This window comes from Pygocentrus nattereri, chromosome 7 (assembly GCF_015220715.1).
Source record: "Pygocentrus nattereri isolate fPygNat1 chromosome 7, fPygNat1.pri, whole genome shotgun sequence".
NCBI lineage: Eukaryota > Metazoa > Chordata > Actinopteri > Characiformes > Serrasalmidae > Pygocentrus > Pygocentrus nattereri.
In genome coordinates, this window is record NC_051217.1 from 23,997,457 (window position 1) to 24,017,722 (window position 20,266).

General features: G+C 40.4%; 1 protein-coding gene across 3 annotated transcripts in view; it reads right to left on the minus strand.

Moving 5' to 3' along the window:
• The window catches only part of myo7aa (myosin VIIAa), a 105,548-nt gene that overhangs the window by 10,433 nt on the left and 74,849 nt on the right, over positions 1-20,266 (minus strand). For all 3 annotated transcript variants that reach the window (XM_017704180.2, XM_017704179.2, XM_037540159.1), the window contains 8 exons: positions 19,431-19,621; positions 15,478-15,602; positions 13,576-13,733; positions 11,002-11,155; positions 10,069-10,224; positions 7,428-7,533; positions 4,114-4,227; positions 3,770-3,857 (listed from right to left, as the gene is read on the minus strand). In XM_017704180.2, coding sequence (XP_017559669.1) covers positions 3,770-3,857; positions 4,114-4,227; positions 7,428-7,533; positions 10,069-10,224; positions 11,002-11,155; positions 13,576-13,733; positions 15,478-15,602; positions 19,431-19,621 — 1,092 coding nt within the window. The remainder of the gene's footprint in view (positions 1-3,769; positions 3,858-4,113; positions 4,228-7,427; positions 7,534-10,068; positions 10,225-11,001; positions 11,156-13,575; positions 13,734-15,477; positions 15,603-19,430; positions 19,622-20,266) is intronic.

Sequence of the window (20,266 nt, forward strand, 5' to 3'; positions counted from 1 at the left end):
TATGTCGAGAGAAAAGTCTTAATATTTAGAGGATAAAGGGGTCTAATTATAGGGGGGCTGCCATAACGCGTTGGGATCTCGGTTGCTGTCCTGGCGCCGGAGCTCCACTCACTTCCGTCTCTCTGTGGATCATTTTCATCCTCACTGTCTGTGAAACTTCATGCCCTGTTTGAATGGGGGGAGATGAAGCCCCCGACAGCCGTGTAGATGACCGTGCCTGAGATTCTCCAACAACACAGACAGATGGTTTCCTCCGAGTCCGTCTGGCTCTTTATTCTAGATAAACAGTTTCCTCCGAGTTCATCTGGCTCTTTATTCTAGATAAACACGGTTTCCTCCGAGTCCGCCTGGCTCTTTATTCTAGATAAAGGCGGTTTCCTCCGAGTCCATCTGGCTCTTTATTCTAGATAAACGTAGTTTCTTCCGAGTCCATCTGGCTCTTTATTCTAGATAAACATGGTTTCCTCCGAGTCCATCTGGCTCTTTATTCTAGATAAACAGTTTCCTCCGAGTCCATCTGGCTCTTTATTCTACATAAACGCAGTTTCCTCCGAGTCCGTCTGGCTCTTTATTGTAGATAAACGCGGTTTCCTCTGAGTCCATCTGGCTCTTTATTCTAGATAAATGCAGTTTCCTCCGAGTCCATCTGGCTCTTTATTCTAGATAAACGTGGTTTCTTCCGAGTCCATCTGGCTCTTTATTCTAGATAAACATGGTTTCCTCCGAGTCCATCTGGCTCTTTATTCTAGATAAAAAGTTTCCTCCGAGTCCATCTGGCTCTTTATTCTACATAAACGCAGTTTCCTCCGAGTCCATCTGGCTCTTTATTTTAGATAAACACGGTTTCCTCCGAGTCTATCTCGCTCTTTATTCTAGATGAACGTGGTTTCCTCTGAGTCCGTCTGGCTCTTTATTCTAGATAAACGCAGTTTCTTCTGAGTCCATCTGGCTCTTTATTCTAGATAAATGCAGTTTCTTCCGAGTTCATCTGGCTCTTTATTCTAGATAAACGTGGTTTCCTCCGAGTCCATCTGGCTCTTTATTCTAGATAAACGTGGTTTCCTCCGAGTCCATCTGGCTCTTTATTCTAGATAAACGTGGTTTCCTCCGAGTCCATCTGGCTCTTTATTCTAGATAAACGCGGTTTCCTCCGAGTCCATCTGGCTCTTTATTCTAGATAAACGCAGTTTCCTCCGAGTCCATCTGGCTCTTTATTCTAGATAAACACAGTTTCCTCCGAGTCCATCTGGCTCTTTATTCTAGATAAACGCCAACTCAACACCCCTCATTTAACACGAGGAAGAGCTGCTTCACTTTACAAAGCCTTCGGACACAATACTGACCTTTCCTGGTATTAATGCTACTTTAATGTCGTAATGCTACGACTTTTGTTCTTGAAATATTCCGACTTTTTCTCTAAGTATTACGACTTTCTCTGAATACTTTTTTTTCTCAAAATAGTATGACTTTTTTTTGGAAATATTACGACTTTAATATCAAAATATTGGGACTTTTTTCTCAAAATATTACAACTTTATTCTCAAAGTCTACTATTTGTATTTTTATTAACAGTGGCCCTAAAACATCATTGTAAAACTGAGACTAAAATCAGACAAAAATCATGCAGTGGAGGCCTGGCTTCAGTCAGAAAATATAATTCACATTAAGTGGCCCAATTCTCATTCATTTTAGAAGTCTCTTACTTTGTTACCACCAAAAGAAAATCTGTCTCATTGTTTAACCATATCATGTATCTGTCATACTTGTTCTGTTTCTTTATTTAACTGTTATGTACATTATGGTGTTCCCTTTTTTAGGAAGGAAGACTGTAAAAATGAAAAAATGCTGTAAAAATGACAGTAAATTATCTGCAGCCCAGTTGTCAGTAACAGCCTGTAAACACACAGTATTTCACTGTAAGACATATGATGCTAACTTTCCTGTAATCTTAATTCTTTAAAACAACAAAAACTATTGTAAATACAGAGTATGTTCCTGTATATTTGCAGTAATTCTGGACATTTTTATGAAATACAGAATGTGTGAAACTTACAATCAGAAATATCAACTGTATGAATTGCTGTGATGGTCATTTTAGTTGCCAGTTCTACACCAGACACTTTATTCACTGTCATGAACCACCACAGTACTGCTGCATGTATATGAAGGCTGACTCTGCCCCGACTCGTGAGCTATGCTCTTCAGATACTGTAACTATAGCACAGACCACAAACACAACCTACTGATTCACTGACTCTTATTTATACACCATCAAAGATACACTAATCTACAGTCTGTACTCATTTTGCTATTTTATCTATCGTGTTTAAATTGCAATACACTGGAAAAAAATAAAACATGAAATACTGAATGTGGCACAGGTGACAATTTGTTTAATTTTGTCCCCTAATATGTGAAATTGGGCAAATAGACAGTGTATTAAAATGTGTTCACTTACACTATATTGCCACAAGTATTCAGTCACCCATCCAAATGATTGAATTCAGGTGTTCCAATCACTTCCATGGCAACAGGTGTATAAAGCCAAGCCCCTAGGCCTGCAGACTGCTTCTACAAACATTAGTGAAAGAATGGGTCGCTCTCAGGAGCTCCGGCATGGTACTGTGATCGGACACCACCTGTGCAGCAAGTCCAGTCGTGAAATTTCCTCACTACTAAATATTCCACAGTCAACTGTCAGTGGGATTATTACAAAGTGGAAGCGATTGGGAACGACAGCAACTCATCCATGAAGTGGTCGGCCACATAAAATGACAGAGCGGGGTCAGCGGATGTTGAGGTGCATAGTGTGCAGAGGTCATCGACGTTCTGCAGAGTCAATCGCTACAGACCTCCTAACTTCATGTGGCCTTCAGTTCAAGAACAGCATAGAGAGCTTCATGGAATGGGTTTCCATGGCCAAGCAGCTGCATCCAAACCTTACATCACCAAGCGCAATGCAAAGCATGGAATGCAGTGATGTAAAGCGCCACCACTGGACTCTAGAGCAGAGAAGATGTGTTCTCTTTCTCTAGAGTGACCAATCACAGTTCTCCATCTGGAAATCCAATGGACAAGTCTGGGTTTGGTGGTTGCCAGGAGAATGGTACTGTCTGACTGCGTTGTGCCAAGTGTAAAGTTTGGTGGAGGGGGGATTATGGTGTGGGGTTGTTGTTCAGGAGTTGGGCTCGGCCCCTTAGTTCCAGTAGAACTCTTAATGCTTCAGCACCAAGAGATTTTGGACAATTTCAGGCTCCCAACTTTGTGGGAAAGTTTGGGAACAGCCCCTTCCTGTTCCAGCATGACTGCGCACCAGTGCACAAAGCAGGTCCATAAAGACATAGATGAACCAGTTTGGTGTGGAAGAACTTGACTGGCCTGCTCAGAGTCCTGACCTCAACCCGATAGAACCCCTTTAGGATGAATCAGTGTGCGAGCCAGGCCTTCTCGTCCAACATCAATGTCTGACCTCTCAAATGTGCTTCTGGAAGAATGGTCAAAAATTCCCATAAACACACTCATAAACCTTGTGGAAAGTCTTTCCAGAAGAGTTGAAGCTGTTGTAGCTGCAAGGGGTGGGCCGACATCATATTAAACCCTATAGATTAAGAATGCGATATGACTCATATGCGCGTGAAGGGAGACGAGCCAATACTTTTGGCAATATAATGTATTTACACTTATAAAATCAACAAAAATGTTCTGCATATGACTGTACTGTATATTTAAAAGATTAAGAATCATATCCCATGCTTTTCAATATCCCTACCGTCTTTAGCAGGTCTGGCTTTCTTGATCCAGTCAGTGAGATGTCTGACAAAGTCAAAGAAGAAATCACCTTCTGGAACACTTATCACCTGTTAGCCAAAAAATATCAGATTTTAAATCAACAAACTGTCATAACTTCTTTTCTAATCCATGTCAATTGACTGGCATTCATGCTTTCATTGCTACTATGATTAAAACTCCTAACTTAATGCAGATGCAGCTGTACAGATTAATGGTCAGAGACCAGAGGACAGTGAGAGCCTGTGCTCTGTCCAGTTTCGCTGTGTTCTGGTAAAGTCTGAGTGATTCTGGCAGTAACTCTCTTTGGAGAGCAGCTGATAGCACCTTATCGGAAATCTTTACAAACAGGCTGAAGCCCTCCGGGGATTTGAGCAGCAGGCGGCCAGAGATGTTCAGACAGAAGTCCTTAGCCTTGGTGCTGGACTCGACCTCGAAAGCCTGAGAGAGAGAGAGAGAGAGAGAGAGAGAGAGACAGACAGAGAGACAGAGAGAGAGACAAAGAAAGAGAGACACAGAAAGAGAAAGAGACAGAGAGAGAGAAAGAGACAGAAAGAGAGAGAGACAGAGAGAGAGACAGAGAGAGAGAGAAAGAGAAAGAAAGAGAGAGAGACAGAGAGAGAAACAGAGAGACAGAGAGAGAGACAAAGAGAGAAACAGAAAGAGAGACAGAGAGAGATGCACTGGGTCACGCGAAAGGAGGGAAAGGAGGAACACACTTAAACTGCACTGAGGAGACACTGCTGACCTGAACAGCCCGTTAAGCAACTTTCATCTAGTTTCAGACAGAAAATTACACATGTACTGACTTCCAACTGAAGCAAGTCTGTGCATAACTATGAGATTTCATTCAGAACTAAAAATCAGAGAGAGAGGAGCATAGAAAGGTCTCTCTCCCTGTCGCACACCTAGAAATGTTTTTTGGTACATCTTGTCATCTACATAGCAAACAGCACAGAGATCCAAAGTAAAAAGCAGTGCTGGACTGTAACTCAACTCAAAAATACTTAAGTTACTGAACTTAAGTATTTTTTCGTGTATCTGTACTGAAGTTTTTCCGCTATTGGGCGACTTTTTACTTTCACTCCACTACATTTCAAAGTCTAATATCTGACTTTTTCCTCCACCACATTTTGAGAAATCTGTCATTCCTTTTGGTTTCTATTTGTATAAAAACGTAACATGACAAAACGAAAGAAGCGCAAAGCAAGAGCACCAATCAGGGCACAGCGGTCACTTTGTTTAGAGCTGGTTTTGACCTGTTGGTCATACCGACCCAGTGCAGCACACGGTTCAGTGTCAGCGCAACAGCGTAAAATTTTGGGAGTCTGTTCAACATAAATGATGAACTAACCTGACTTTGCGTAAATAGAGGACAATATAGAAATATGTCCACATATGCAGTCGTGACTGATGCGGCTTTTTTCTGAGTTTATACAAACACCATTTCATTTTATAGTAAATTAGTTTGGGCTGGTTTATGTTTATGAACAGAGACCTACAGATCAACATAGTAAAGGAGCTCATTTGTGATCCTGAGTTTAAAGCCAGTTTTTATTAAACTTAAACTTGGAACTAAGTTGTAAATAAATCTTAAACTGAAACTTTGTTTGTTTGTAAAAAGTGATTTCAGAGTCACTCGGTTCTCCCTGATGGAAACTGTTTACCTTCAGTGTTTTGTGCTTATGATCATTTTAATAGACGTCAGCGTCACTAATTAATGACGTTCTATTAAAAGACTGGTTTACCAAGAGAAACACTGGAGGATTTTCACCTAAAATGAGTTCATGAAGCGAGTCTTGTTATAAAAATGATAACAGGACATCAGAGCCAGAATTAATCTTTTAGTACTTTCACTTTACATTTGAAGGGAAATACTTTAGTACTTTTACTCAAGTTGAGGTCTAAAGGGAGGAACTTCTACTTTTACTGGAGTAATATTTTACCTTGGGTGTCTCTACTTTAACTCAAGTACATGGCTTTTGTTTACTTCGCCCACCTCTGGTAAAAACCAATGTTTGATATCAGTGGTTGGTCTGTGGTAAGAGACTCATCACAACAGTAACTGTGCAATACAATGTGCAGAAGCATGTTCTCTGCAGAGGACATTTTAACTTGTTTATACTTGGGTAAGTGAAAGTCTTTAGCATTGCGACTGTACAGGGCCTTTGTTGTCATATTTTAAGCTTAATAAGACACATTTGGACTGCAGGCAGGAGAGTCAACCATTAGCTCTCTGATTACACAGCCATGCTATTGTAACACATGCAGAACGTAGTTTGGTGTTGTCATATTGAAATAAGCATGGATGTCTCCGAAAATGACGTCATCTAAAAGGCAGCATGTGCTGCTCCAAAATGTGTTCAGTGTTAACAGCGTTTTCACAGGTGCAGTAAAGCAAAGCAAATCTCACTAATACCCCCTAATCCATGACAAGCGCTGCCATTTGAACTTTACACTGGTAACAATCTTCTATTACTTATCTTTTACTTTGGCCTAGAGAACAGAACACGATTTCTATAATCAATCTGAAAGGTGGACTTGTCAGACTACAAAAACCCCTATGTATCAGTCCATCCGGCAGTGTTTCTGGGAGTTCTTGACATGACTTCTTCCTTGCATGGCAGTTTTAACTTGCATTTGTGGCTGACGGTGTTTATCGACAACAGTTTGTCCATGTATTCTCAAGCCCTTATGGTCATATCCATCACAGAAGCATGCCTGTTTTTTTAATGTAGTGTTGTCTGAGGGATCAAAGGTCATGATCATTCATTTGTAGCTGTCATTTGTGATTTTTAAGTGAAGAGGTTTCTCCAGATTTCCTGAATCGTTTGATGATATTATGCATTCCAGAGACTGAAATGCCTAGAATTTATAAACTGTTGGACTACTTGATGATGCTTTTCCGTGAAATTGGTAAGCCTCAATCCAATCTTGCCTATTAAGGACTCGGCCCTTCCTAGATGCTCCTTTCATGTCCAAGCATGAAGGTTTCATAATGTTCCCAGTCTTAAACTGCCCCAACCTTTTTGGAACATGTTGCAGGCATCAATTTAAGAATGAGCACATATTTATAAAAAAATCTAAGAAATTGATCAGACAAAACATTATATAACTTGTCTGTGCACTGTTTTTGTTAAAATACCAGTGAAAGTGGATTACTTTATATAAATCACATACATAAATCACAGCTTTCTGGGTTTTTTGGGGGAGGTCGGATTTTACCTGTTGTCCCAACTTTTCCAACTTTTTTTGAAATTGGGTTTGCAGTTGACCAAGGGTGCCCAAACTTTTGCATACAACTGTAGGTGCCTAAGTATGAACTTCCAAAACAAATACAAATAAATTGAAATAATATTTTTTTTAAATGTTGAACACCAATCATTATGTCATCCTAATTAGCATGTACACTTCATTTAAAGTTAATTAGTGGAATGTCTGTCCTCATTTGTGCGTTTGAGCCAATCAGGTAAGACACTGGTAGGTGGGGTCTACGCTGCCTGATCTAGTAGAAGGTCAATATTTTAGTGTCATTTTGTGAGATTTATGTTGTCGCTGCTACTCTAAACTTTGAAAAATATAAAAAAAACACTAGAGTCCAAACTTTGGACTGGTACTGGATGTGTTCACTATTCTTTTACCTCATCTGTGTCATCTGGGAAGTACACTTTGTGAAAGATCTGAGTTGTCTTGTGCTGGATCGCCTCCACTTCCACCAGGTGAGGAGGATACTTCCTGGAGCCATTCCTGAGAACACAGGAGCAAAATATTCTGAAGGAACCACTCACTGCAATGGCTGTGTCTACTGAACCTCTGAGGCGGAACTAATGCATGAACACAGTTGCAGCTGATAAATTAACCTGTAAGCCAAGCTGCAGGTTTAAGCTCACCTGACTTCATCAGTATTGATTTAAGGAGCGGCACTACAGAGGAGCTGAATATACAAATGAACAGCCTGGAATAATCGAGTAACAGAGTAATTTACTGATCTACACTGGCCAGAAAAGAATGCATTATAAATTAGATTAGTTCATGTTTTTATTTCACAATAAAATAGCAGGTTCACAAAAAAGAAACAGAAAGAGAGAGAGAGGAAGAGCAAGAAAGCGGAAAGTGCAGAAAGAGAGAAAAGGGCTGAAAAAGAAAGAGAAGCAGACAATAGAGCAGGAGAGAGAAAGTGTCATAGACTAAGAGAGAGATAGTGGAAGAGACAGGGAGAGAGGTGCAAAGGATGAAGAGCAGCTTGAGTGTCCACAGCTTCCTAAACCGCAGCAGCTCTGTCAGCAGCGTACTCCGTTCAGTAGACGCTCTTCTGTGTTGAAGGATATTTGTTCTCTTTGGCTGTTGACAGCATGGCAGTGGCAGGTGGTGATAAGAAACAGACGTCTGAAGAGTTTAACCACAACCACTAAATGTGGGAAAGGTTACACCTGCTCTCCCCTGAAGCTGATAACAAAAGTTCAGGAGAAGTTTATTTAAATGGCTAAATTATTCCTGTCAGTCACACTGGTAACCTGGTTCTTCCAGGATCTTCCTCTGCATCTTCCAACTCATGACTATTGCTTTGTGCCTCTCCTCATTGCTGAAAGCCTTGAGTGGGGAGGGGTGTTGTGATGTTGGCCAGTTGTGGACTAGAAGAGATGCTGGTTCATACAGCAGCGGCCTTGTAATGTGCATTATGTACACTGCAATCTTGTTAAAGTTCCCCTAAAGGTGTAACTTAAGCAATTATGCCATAAAGCATGCAGGATCATTTATTGCTCATTACACAACAGTTCATTCTGGCCACGCAAGCTGATTGATTGAGACGCGATTGGTTGAGGTGCTAAGCAACGACTTTGACAGCTGTAGGAGCCATTTGAATGTTTTTACTTTTCCTTTGCCACAAAGAGAAATTGGACACTTTTAAGATCACATTTGACCGACAGCCGATTTGGTCAGACTCTGAAGATGAGACGACACTAAATTCCCAAGCTGTCGTTACCACTGAGCAGCTTTTCAGTCAGCAGCTGTGACAGAAGAAAGAGCTAAACAACCTGGAATCAGCCAGAAATGAGCCCAATACCATTCGCCAAACATGTGGTCTGATCTTCACACTCTGACCAAATCAGACTGAGCCATAAAACTGACCCAATGTCAGGTTCAGCTCAGTTTGGTCAGTTTTTCCAGATCAGTATTAATGTTGTTTTCTTCCAGCCAGTCTGTAAAGCTTCTTACAGCCTGTTTAGTTTAGTGAATGGTATTGGGTTCATTTCTGGCTGATTCCAGATGTTTAGCTGTTCTTCTGTCACAGCTGCCAACTGAAAAGCTGCTCAGTGGTGACGACAGTTTGGGAATTTAGTGTAAGGAGCTGGAGAACGAAATGATGGCTGTGCAGTGAGTGGGCGGAGCTTGTTACTCTGACGTAGCAACAAGCTGCTGGTTAAGGAACTATAATTTGGAGGAAGGAACTGAACATTAAAACATATTAAACGCCGCGTTCACGGCCCAGTTTATTCATTTCTTGCTGTATTTATTTGCGTAAGTAGTTAAATACTCCAATAGCGCCTTGTTACTGCATTAACCTGCTGGGTTTAAAGTTTTATTACACTTACACCTAAGAACAGCTCAACCAGTTTGCACTGAAGTCCCTGTAGTTACTGGGCAATAAGCCTTATAATGTAATAAGCCTCGTATTTTAATGGGTCAAAAACCATTAAACTGTTGATGGTGAAAACATTTTCATCTACTTTTTTTTACTGAACATGGTTTTTATAATAATATAATAATACATTATATTTATGGTCACTGTTTTACAAAAACAATAAGCCACTTGATTCTGTATCACAGTGATTTCACCATCAGGGTGGTGAGTTTAACTAGGTAATATCCCTGAAAGCTCCTCACAAAGTTATTACATTAAATGGTTATGAATATGCTGCATGATGTCTGAGACACATGTCTGAGTTTCACGAGACATAAAGTTTCAGCCTAATTTTATTTTATTTTTAGGTGGAGAGGTACATGCAGGGTGTTGTGAGGCAAACATCCCCAAAGAAAACATATTTTTTCAGATTTAACACTACTTTTCCATCACCAACATGCCATATAAAAGCTCAGAAGACACGTGTAGGTTCCCTGGTGGCTTTAAATAGCTGGCTGTGTTTGTGGTGTAGACATCTGCTATGTTTTTTCTATAAACCACTTCACATCAAACCACTCTGGATGATTTTGTTTACAGCTCAGCAACTGAATTATGTAGACGTTTTCGAAAATTGGTGGAATTCCCCTTTAAGGCTGTACCGTAAGGCTTTCTGCAGTCTCTGCATGCAGTCCAGGGAGAGCGGATGGTGTTTCTTTGACTGGAGAAATCTCTGGATGTGGGGCAGGAGGACGTTACTGGGAGGGAAGAGTCCAGTACACAACCAGAGCAGCTCCCAGCCTTTCTCCTCACTGTACCTGCACACACACACACACACACACGTCACAATGGTCAAACAGTGTTATTTTCTACATATTCAATGATATACAGCTATATCTCCATATCTCCAAGAAAATACCTGTTGCCCTTTACACTTTGTGAAATTTAATGATGAAATAAAAGAAATGACTCAAAATTATTTGAAAAGAATTCCAGTTCCATTAAAAGTAGAGTAGTTTTTTTCCTTCTCCTGTAAAGTTTCTATTTTGGAGATACAAGGTTTTCTTTCAACAACAGCAAAAATAATAGAAAATACCAAACGGGTTACTGGTAAATTTATAAATGTATAGAACGCATGCAGGACACTACAAAATGTATGTTGTAAAAGTAAAAAAATTTAAAAATAAAAAATTTTAAAAATGCTAAAAATGTATAAAACATTTAGAAATTCAGAAGTCCAGACTGATGAGCAGAGGTGTAGATGATTCTAAAATGACCATGAAAGCTGATTCATCATATTTCTAAAGTGGAGATCAATTCTCAATGAGGATAACTTGACAAAAGTGAATGTAAATACATAATTTCAGTATATTATCATTTAATATTAAGAACTAAAACTGAATCGAACTCTTATTACAAACAGATATTCTTATACAAATAAGTAAATTAAGGTTTTGAAGTCTCTGAATGAGAACACAGGTCAGTGTAATGTCTCTCTGCTCCAAAGCGCTGAAACTTCTGCCAACAAGACATTTGCGACAGCAGGAGGCCACAGGATGAGCTGAAGAGACAGATGGACATACTGTATGACTTACTTCACATGATTCTCAGTTAGCTGTTTGAGAATCTGACAGAAAATCTCATCTTTCAGCGGCTCAGCCTTCAGCGCCCCCTCGAAGATTTGGTCCGTCAGTTCGTTCACAGAGCGTGTTCGTTTGGATGGATAGTCGCCCATATACTTCATCATGGGTGCAGAGGAGCATGTTAAGGAGAAGCTTCGGTTCACAGACACAGGATTTACACAGAGCTCTAGTTCAAATAATAACACAAAATAACACTTTATTTACTAACTAACAGGCGTGGCCAGACACAATTTAAATAAAATACTTATTTGAACAATTTATTTCTTTAACTTTAATGTCCACATTTATCATGTCACACACATTCCAGTTGTATCACAGTGCACTGCATCACAGTGTGGTACGGCAGCTGCACCATGGCAGACAGGGAGAGGCTTCAGAGGGTAGTAAAGACAGCACAGAAGATTATTGGCTGCCCTCTCCAATCCCTGATGGACATCTACACCTCCCGCTGCGTCAGCAGAGCGAAACGCATCACAATGGACAGCTCGCACCCCGGATCTGTACTGTTTGACCTGTTGCCCTCAGGAAGGCGGTACAGATGCATCAGATCAAGGACAAACAGACTTAAGTACAGTTTTTTCCCAAAAGCAATAACACTTCTCAACTCACAGATGCACTGATAGTCTATCCCCAGACTTCCATCACCACCTACATACCAGTCTATTCCCAGACTCCATTACCAGCTACTGTGCAATACTCTGCATACGGAAATGTGCAATCATACTGTACATGTATGTACATTATACAGGAATATGTGCAATACTTAGCAATGTGCAATATTTATTGTACATACAATACAGCTGTAAATATCTCCATATTTATATCTTGTAAAAAACATAGTTTTTATTTTGTTTCTATATTTATTTCATATACATATATATATACAAACGCATAGAACTGTGCACAACCCCTCCCCATTCTATTCCGTGTCATTTGTTTACATTGTGTGTTTGCACTGAGATGGAGTTGCTCTTAATCTCATTGTACTGTGTATAGTGACAATAAAGGCATTCTATTCTATTCTATTCTATGTATGCAAATATTTGTGTGGCCCTGGTCAAATAACATATTTAGTTGATTTTCTAGGAGAAAATATACTATATAGACAAAAGATTACTGACTTCAGGTGTTTAAAGCAGGCCACTACTGGACTCTAGAGCAGTGGAGATATGTTCTCTGGAGTGATGAATCACGCTTCTCTATCTGTCAGTCTGATGGACGAGTCTGGGTTTGGCGATTGCCAGGAGAACGGTACCTGCCTGACTGCACTGTGCTAGCTATAAAGTTTGGTGGAGGAGGGATGATGCTATAGGGCTGGTTTTCAGGGGTTGGTTTAGAACCATTTAGTTCTAGTGAAGGGAAATCTTCCTGCTTCAGGGTAGCAAGATATTTCGAACAATTCTATGCTTCTAACTTTGTGGGAACACACAAATGACTGAGCCCCAGTGCACAAAGCAATGTCCATAAAGGCCTGCCTGGGTGAGGTTGGTGTGGAAGAACTTGACTGGCCTGCAGAGTCCTGACTTCAACACTGTCACCTTTGGTATAAACTAGAACAGAGTTTGCTGGCTAGGCCCTCTCATCCAACATCATTGTCTGACCTCACAAATGCTCTTCTGGATGAATGACACAAATACCCACAGACACACTTCAAAATCTTGTAGAAACTTCTTAGAAGAGTGGACGCTGTTGTAGCTGCAAATGTGGACCATCTCTATATTGATGCCTATGGGTTAAGAATGGGATTCATAAAAGCTACTGTGGTTGTAATGTGTAGGCATCCCAATACTTTTGTCCATATAGTGTAAGGTAACACATTCTCTACACAATTGCTGTTTATTTGGTGAATTGTTTTTCTTATGTGCCGCCACAGACTGTCTGGGCGCTGCACTTCCACATATCCAAGTTCCGCCCTTTACGGAACTTTATGTGACTCCAAATCCAGGCCTATTTTTTTGAGCAGTGTATATCGCTGTTGTCGGAACAAAACCTTGTATCTCCAAAATGGTAAATTTACAGGAGAAGAAAAAAAACCTACTTTACTTTTAATGTAAGTCAATGGAGCCAGAGTTTTTTCCAAGTCATTGGGGGACATTTATTTTAGTCCATTCATCATGAAATCTACATACAATGTAAAGAACAACTGACATTTTCAAATTGTCAAAAACTGAAAAACAACAAAAACGGAGATACGAGGTTTTGTTCTGACAGCAGCGACATATATATATATATATATATATATATATATATATATATTTTTTTTTTTTTTTTTTTTTTTACAGCGTGCTAAATCCAGCAAATAAACAGAAATTATGCACTACAAATTGCAAATAAAAATAAAAATATCTCATTTTAAAGAAATATTGGGCTGGTATCGGTATCAATTGATACACAAGGTTTTACTATTGTTATCGGAGCAATAAAAGTGGTATCATACCTTCTCTAATCAGGTTTAATGAGGTTAGAAGTGGGTGTCGGAGGAGGCAAACACTAAAACATCCAATGCACCAAGTATTAAAAGGATATCAATGAAAGCCATGCAGGCCTCCTGGGAGAGCTCCTCATGGGCCAGAACCTTCTTCAGCAGGGGCTGTTTGATGGGCTCTCGCGTGCAGCACCACATCTTGTCCTTCCCCCGGTTCTTTGTGATCATCACTCTGCTCAGAGTGTGTTTAGGAGGTGGCCTGAAGAAAGTCAGAAGTAGATAGGAGGGTAAGAAAGGCTCAGGGTCAAAACTGTCAATATATGTTCAACTAAAATTTTCTGAAACGATTCTCATACTTTCTATATTTTCGCTGCAGAGTTGACAATCTTAATAGATGGGTCTAGATGGAATCTGATAGTTCTGTACTTTACTGTACTTAAACTCACAGGCCACATTATGAGCTCCATCTACCTCGTACACCGATCAGGCTTAACATTATGACCTTGTTTCTGCGCTCATTGTCCATTTTATCAGCTCCACTTACTGTATAGGTGCACTGACATGGTGGTGATGTGTTAGTGTGTGTTTCCACTCACTGTCCACTCTATTAGACACTCCTACCTTGTCCGTCCACCTTGTAGATGTAAAGTCAGAGACGATAGCTCATCTGCTGCTATACAGTTTGTGTTGTTCATCTTCTAGTCCTTCATCAGTGGTCACAGAACGTGATACTTAGTCCAGAGATGATACTGAGGTGTTTAAAATCTCCAGCAGCACTACTGTGTCTGATCTACTCAGACCAGCGCAACACAAACTAACACACCACCACCACCACGTCAGTGTTACTGCAGGGCTGAGAATGACCCACCACCCAAATAGTACCTGCTCTGTGAGGGTCCATGGGGGTCCTGACCACTGAAGAACAGGGTAACAAAGTATCAGAGACACAGATGGACTACAGTCTGTAACTGTAGAACTGTAGATAAAATGGACAACGAGTGTAGAAACAAGGAGGTGGTCATAATGTTAAGCCTGATTGGTGTGTATCACTATATAAGTGTATAATTACAGACTGCAGCTCATCTTTTGTTGCACCATTAATCAGGCCCCCTCTACCCCATTAGTCACTGGCCAGTTTCTAGACTGCTGTCATCTAGATACTATTTGGGTGCTGGTACATGACAGCATTGTCACAGGGGTTTTTATACAGGCCAGTGTCACTGTTAGATTGAGAGTGAACTGCCTCCCAGAAGTATGCAGCCAAGAGCAGCTATGTGGTCAGACACTGACCACCAATGAGGAGCTAGAGTATACCTAAGGCAAACTGTGCCTCAAGAGATGAGCTACAGTCTCTAACAGTACACCAGCAAGGTGGAGCCACAAGAGAGGGGTTTCTAATAAAGGGTCCAGAAAGGTATGCTTTGTAGCTGTACTTCTGTATACAGATCATTCTAGAAACTGGTTCAAAGTCAGAAATCCAAACATATTCCAGACTTTTAGCTTGGATTTTAAACTAAAATCATTTTGCTTTGAGTGACATTAGGCCTTAAATATGTTCAGTGTATGGAAACTAATTTCAGAACATTCCATTTGGTCACTCCTATATATGGTCAGTGAAGCTAATAAAATGGACGATGAGTGTAGGAACATGATAGGGGCACCTAATAAAGTGCTCAGTGAGTGTATAACTGGAAATATGAAATTGAAGCGCAATGTGACAGACCTGGTTCTGAATGAGCTACTGAAAAAGCTTAAAGAGGTTGGTCACAAGAGGCATATGGACACGGTAAAGCTGAGAGAAGCATGGCAAGGCTGGACGTGACACTTTACCTGAAGTACGATGAACAACGAACACTTCATTCTCATCAGTGTGACGTGATGTTTTAAGTGAAAACTCATGACTTCATTAGACTTCATCAGTTTCTGTTTGTCATAATGGTGTTTCAGTAAAGCACCAGTGTTGTTTATTTCGTTGAGATTGTGCTTTTTCTTTTTTCCATTACCTGAAGTAGTCGTAGGAGAACTCCTCCAGTGTGTAAGGTTTCACTCTCTCCACGCTCTCCGGCAGAGCTACCTGGGACACGCGGATCGACTCCTGACGCTGGTCTGGCGTCATAGTAACCAGAGCCTGAGTCATACACACAGAAAGAACCAGAGAGTCAGAGAGAGGCAGGAAAATAAAGATGCAGAGGTATTTGTATGTGTGTGAGAGAGAGAGAACAAGCGGGACAGAGAAACAGGAGGGAATGTAGAATCATTTAAAAAGAGGAGAAAGGACAGGAAATGATGACTCATAACATGTGGCTTCTCAAAGAAAAGGACAAGTGACCCACTTTTCTTTAAAAGTTTAGAGGCAACATCTGTTTCTTTAACCCGAATCAGATCCAGATAAATATACAACAAAATACATAGAACATTCATCCATGAAACATTCAGGGCCTGATGTACTGACCCCACCTGAGGGCACGTTCTGTACGAAACTGGTGCATGAGCAAAAACACGCAGGGAGGATTGCGCAAAAAGTGAGTGGAGGTATTACACATGAAGCTCACTGCATATTCCAAAAGATCTACCACAGTCTGAGCAACTGGGGGCCAGTTTTGAGTTCATTTCGTCCATCCTTTAAAACCAACTTTACATTTGTGTTAAAGCAGCAGCATCAGTAGCTGCGTTTAACAAAAGTTGTATCAGAGCACAGGGTAAAAAACGCAACTACACATGAATATATAAATGTTAAATCTAGGTCAGGGGTTGCAACCCAAATTTTGTCCTTTCAACCCAAATCAAACCATCTTGGGAGCCACAACATGTTATGTCTATTTTACCATTTTAGCTGTAAATGTGTCTCAGTATGTGCTGATGTGCTAGTAAAAAATGTTTTACTTTGCTCTGCTTTAAGCTGTAGCTCGGCTACAGCTGCTTTTCTCACATCTCCAGCAGGAAACTTTCCCTCAAAAGTAGAACAGTTTCTTGTAGAATGTTTCTCGACGTTGAACTTTTATGAGGCTGAAGTCGCTTCACATTCTCCAGCTTCTTGTTCTAATTTTTTTTTTCGTTCCACCTTAAATGGTGCCTGAGGCACCAAAACGTAACTACTGCACCATTTAATTCAAAAACTAAAATTCAAACCAGAATCAGGAGAACGAGAAGCGACTTCAGCCTCACGACTTTTTAGTGTTTGAGAGTTTCTCACTGCAGATTAAACGTATCAGGAAACCAGCTGGAGTGATTATAAACACATAAGTCTATTCATCTCCAAATTATCGATGTTCATCTTAAATCTCTCTCTTTGCCGTGTCGTTAGCTACTAGCTGGGCGACTAACTGTTGTCTGTGTTGCTATGGTGACCAGCAGTCTGCGCTGATCTTCAAGGTTAAAGGGTGAATCAGCAGTTCCACATTAACTCCAGAGTTTAAGACCATTTACTGTTAAACTGTGTTGAATGATCAGCTGAGCTTTATTTTACTGTAAAGGAGGATTATTTTATTATTAATCTACAAACCTAATTCTGCTGTGGAGCCACAACAGGGCAGTAAAAGAGCCGCACGAGGCTCCGGAGCTGCATGTTGCCGATCCCTCGTATAGGTTATTATAGCAAACATACATATCAGTAGAGTCCTAAAACAGGTAAGCGTGAGAAGTCTTGCAAAATCATTTTAACAGGATAACAGTGACGTGTTCATGTTCATGTCTGAACAAGTCAAAAATTCAGTTCTCCCGTGTGCTGGCCTGCATGTCCACTGTGACGTTAAAGACTTTTTAACTGTCACCCTATTTTTGCCTGAAATGGCATATCCAAAGTAAAAGGAGTGCTGTTCCCACATACTTTGGGCTACAGTCATGACCTTGATCTCATTCAAAAGGTAACACTTTTTCCCCAACCAGACAGAATCACATTAACTCCAAGAATTACAGACACAGGGTGACAGAGGCTGGAATGAGTTTACTTCCACCTGACTCATAGATCTCTAAACTGATCTCTGACTCTTGCCGTGTTATCAGACCACGTTTTGGTTTAGGATGTCTCTCTCTCTCTGGAGAGTGGCAAGGCTTTGAAGGTGAGGACCTGCTGCTGGTGAGATCTGCTGGCTTTGCGAATTCAGTGCTTTTGTTGCATATGAGACGATCATAACTGCTGTAAATAACCGATGATAAAATGGTTTGCAGGAATCGAATCCTGAGATTTCAATCTTTCTAGTGGTATAATGCAGCATCATACTGTTGGACGATTTGATGCATAAAAATTAGGTATGATAAACGAAGTGAAAGTTTTGAAGGAAGTGTACTAGAAATGATACAGTGTTCTAGAAAAGGTCACATCAGTAATTAATGGGAACTACTTATGAATCAAGGCCAGTTGTTAAAGTCTTTTGAACATGTTGCTGTGTTTTTCACTTTTTTTAATTATCCACTATCGCTCCTATTGGGATGCAGCAGGACATGGTCATTAATACGGCCACTGCACAAAAAAGTCACATGACTAAAACAGATTAAAACATAAAACTCATTGTTATTATATGATCATTATTCAACATATCTACGGGTAAATGCCTCAGACTACACAGGAACAGATTTTACTTATGATAATATTCGGTTGAGGTCTGAGTCATATAGGCCAATCACCTCATTGGAATCTCGAAACGTTTAGAGGAAACACCTGTCAAGTTAGCGCAAATGAGGTTATCAGACAAAGGTATAACAAAGTTCATAAAATATTCAATAAGTCTGCAGATGAAGACTTGTGTACTGATAAGTAATAAGTTGTATGCAGTATATAACCAACACCAATGATGCAGTACTCTGGCCGAATATTCCGGTATGCAGCCAGAGCATCTTCATGATCTCCTGTCATTTCGGGCGGATATAATCACTGCTATGACTGCCTGGTTTAATAGCCTGGGATTCAGCCTTGCATGGATACATAAATTAAATGAAAGGAAATAGTCTGTCCAGCTGCTGCTGATCTCCTGAAACCCCAGCACTTTTCTCTGTTGGCCTTAAGGTGGGTTTGCCTTCTTCTACTGTTTTATAAAGTTAACTTACTGCATAGATAACATACTTAAAAAAGTAAAGTTGATCTCTACCAAACTGCTGAAAAGCAGTTGGCAACGGTTGCTAAGCAGTGATTGGAGAGCTGAGGAAAATGGGGCGGATCAGTCAGTCCGATTTGCTAAGTCTCAAACGTTGGCAGTCTAGCAGTGGTGGACAGTAACTGAGTAAATGTAATTAGTTTCTGTACTTAAGTATTTTTTCGTGTATCTGTACTGAAGCTTTTCCACTCTGGGCGACTTTTTACTTTCACTCCACTACATTTCAAAGTCTAATATCTGATTTTTCCTCCACTACGTTTTGAGAAATCAGTCATTCCTTTTGGTTTCTGTGTCTATATATATATAAAAACGTAATACGTCAAAACGAAAGAAGCACAAAGCAAGAGCACCAATGAGGGCACAGCGGTCACTTTGTTTAGAGCTGGTCACTAATTAATGGCGTTCTATTAAAAGACTGGTTTACCAAGAGAGACACTGGAGGATTTTCACCTAAAATGAGATCATGAAGCGAGTCTTGTTATAAAAATGATAACAGGACACCAGAGCCATAATTAATCTTTTAGTGCTTTTACTTTTGATACTTAAGTACATTTGAAAGGAAGTACTTTAGTACTTTTACTCAAGTTGAGGTCTAGAGTAAGGACTTCTACTTTTACTGGAGTAATATTTTACCTAGGGTGTCTCTACTTTAACTCAAGTACATGGTTTGTGTACTTCGTCCACCACTGCAGTCTAGTCACGCCTCTGTCCTGCAGTATGGAGATGGATTTTGTCTATATACTGGATACTGTACTGTCTGCTACGAAGAGTAATGTGTAGTATAAACTATATACTAGCATAGTATATACATTGTATACAGTATGCAACATAGTAGCATGCACTTTCTAATGCAGTATTTGACTGACCACAATATCAGGCTGAGGTCTGGTAACAGTGGGCAGCACATAGACACAGTCAGCTGGAAAGTCTCCTCGCTGTTTGGTTCTGTCGTTGATCCCATGCGCCCAGCCAGAGGTCATGACCTGCTCCCCCGTGTCCTGGTCCAGCAGGATGAGGTCACCCTTGGAGAAGCTCAGGAACGTCGAGTCATCACCGACTGCTCAGAACCAAAAGAGAAATGACTGTGACCTACATTTCATTACAAACTTACACTATCCATCAAAAGTATGGGGACACCTTGACTTTTTAAAATAAAACCCCAATTGAAACAAATAAATATTGGATTAGTATTTAATTCTTTTTGCTCAAGTTATTGTCACAAAAATATTTATACATGCGATGCTGTTTTGCTCTGAAAAAATCCTGGTGCCAGATTCTGGAAACATCTTCCAATCCTCAAGTCAACTCCCATGATTTTCAGAACATTTTAGGCACCATCATTGGTCAACTGTAAGTGCTGTTATTGTGAAATGGAAGCATCTAGGAGCAACAGCTCAGCCATGAAGCAGCAGACCATGCAAACTCACAGAGCAGGGCCACCATGTGCTGAAGCACGGCTATCTATCCTAGAACCATCTATGCTCTGTTGCATCACTTATTACAGAGTTCTGAACAGCATCTGGAAGCAACATCAGCACAACAGCTGTGTGTCAAGATCTTCATGAAATGGGTTTCCATGACCGAGAAAATCCAGTGTGTACAGCACATCGCTATAAGATTGTATTTTCCATTAGGTTCAGTAGAAAGTCTATATAAACACTCAGCCTTCAGCTATAATTGGAATGTATTCAATTGGATTGGC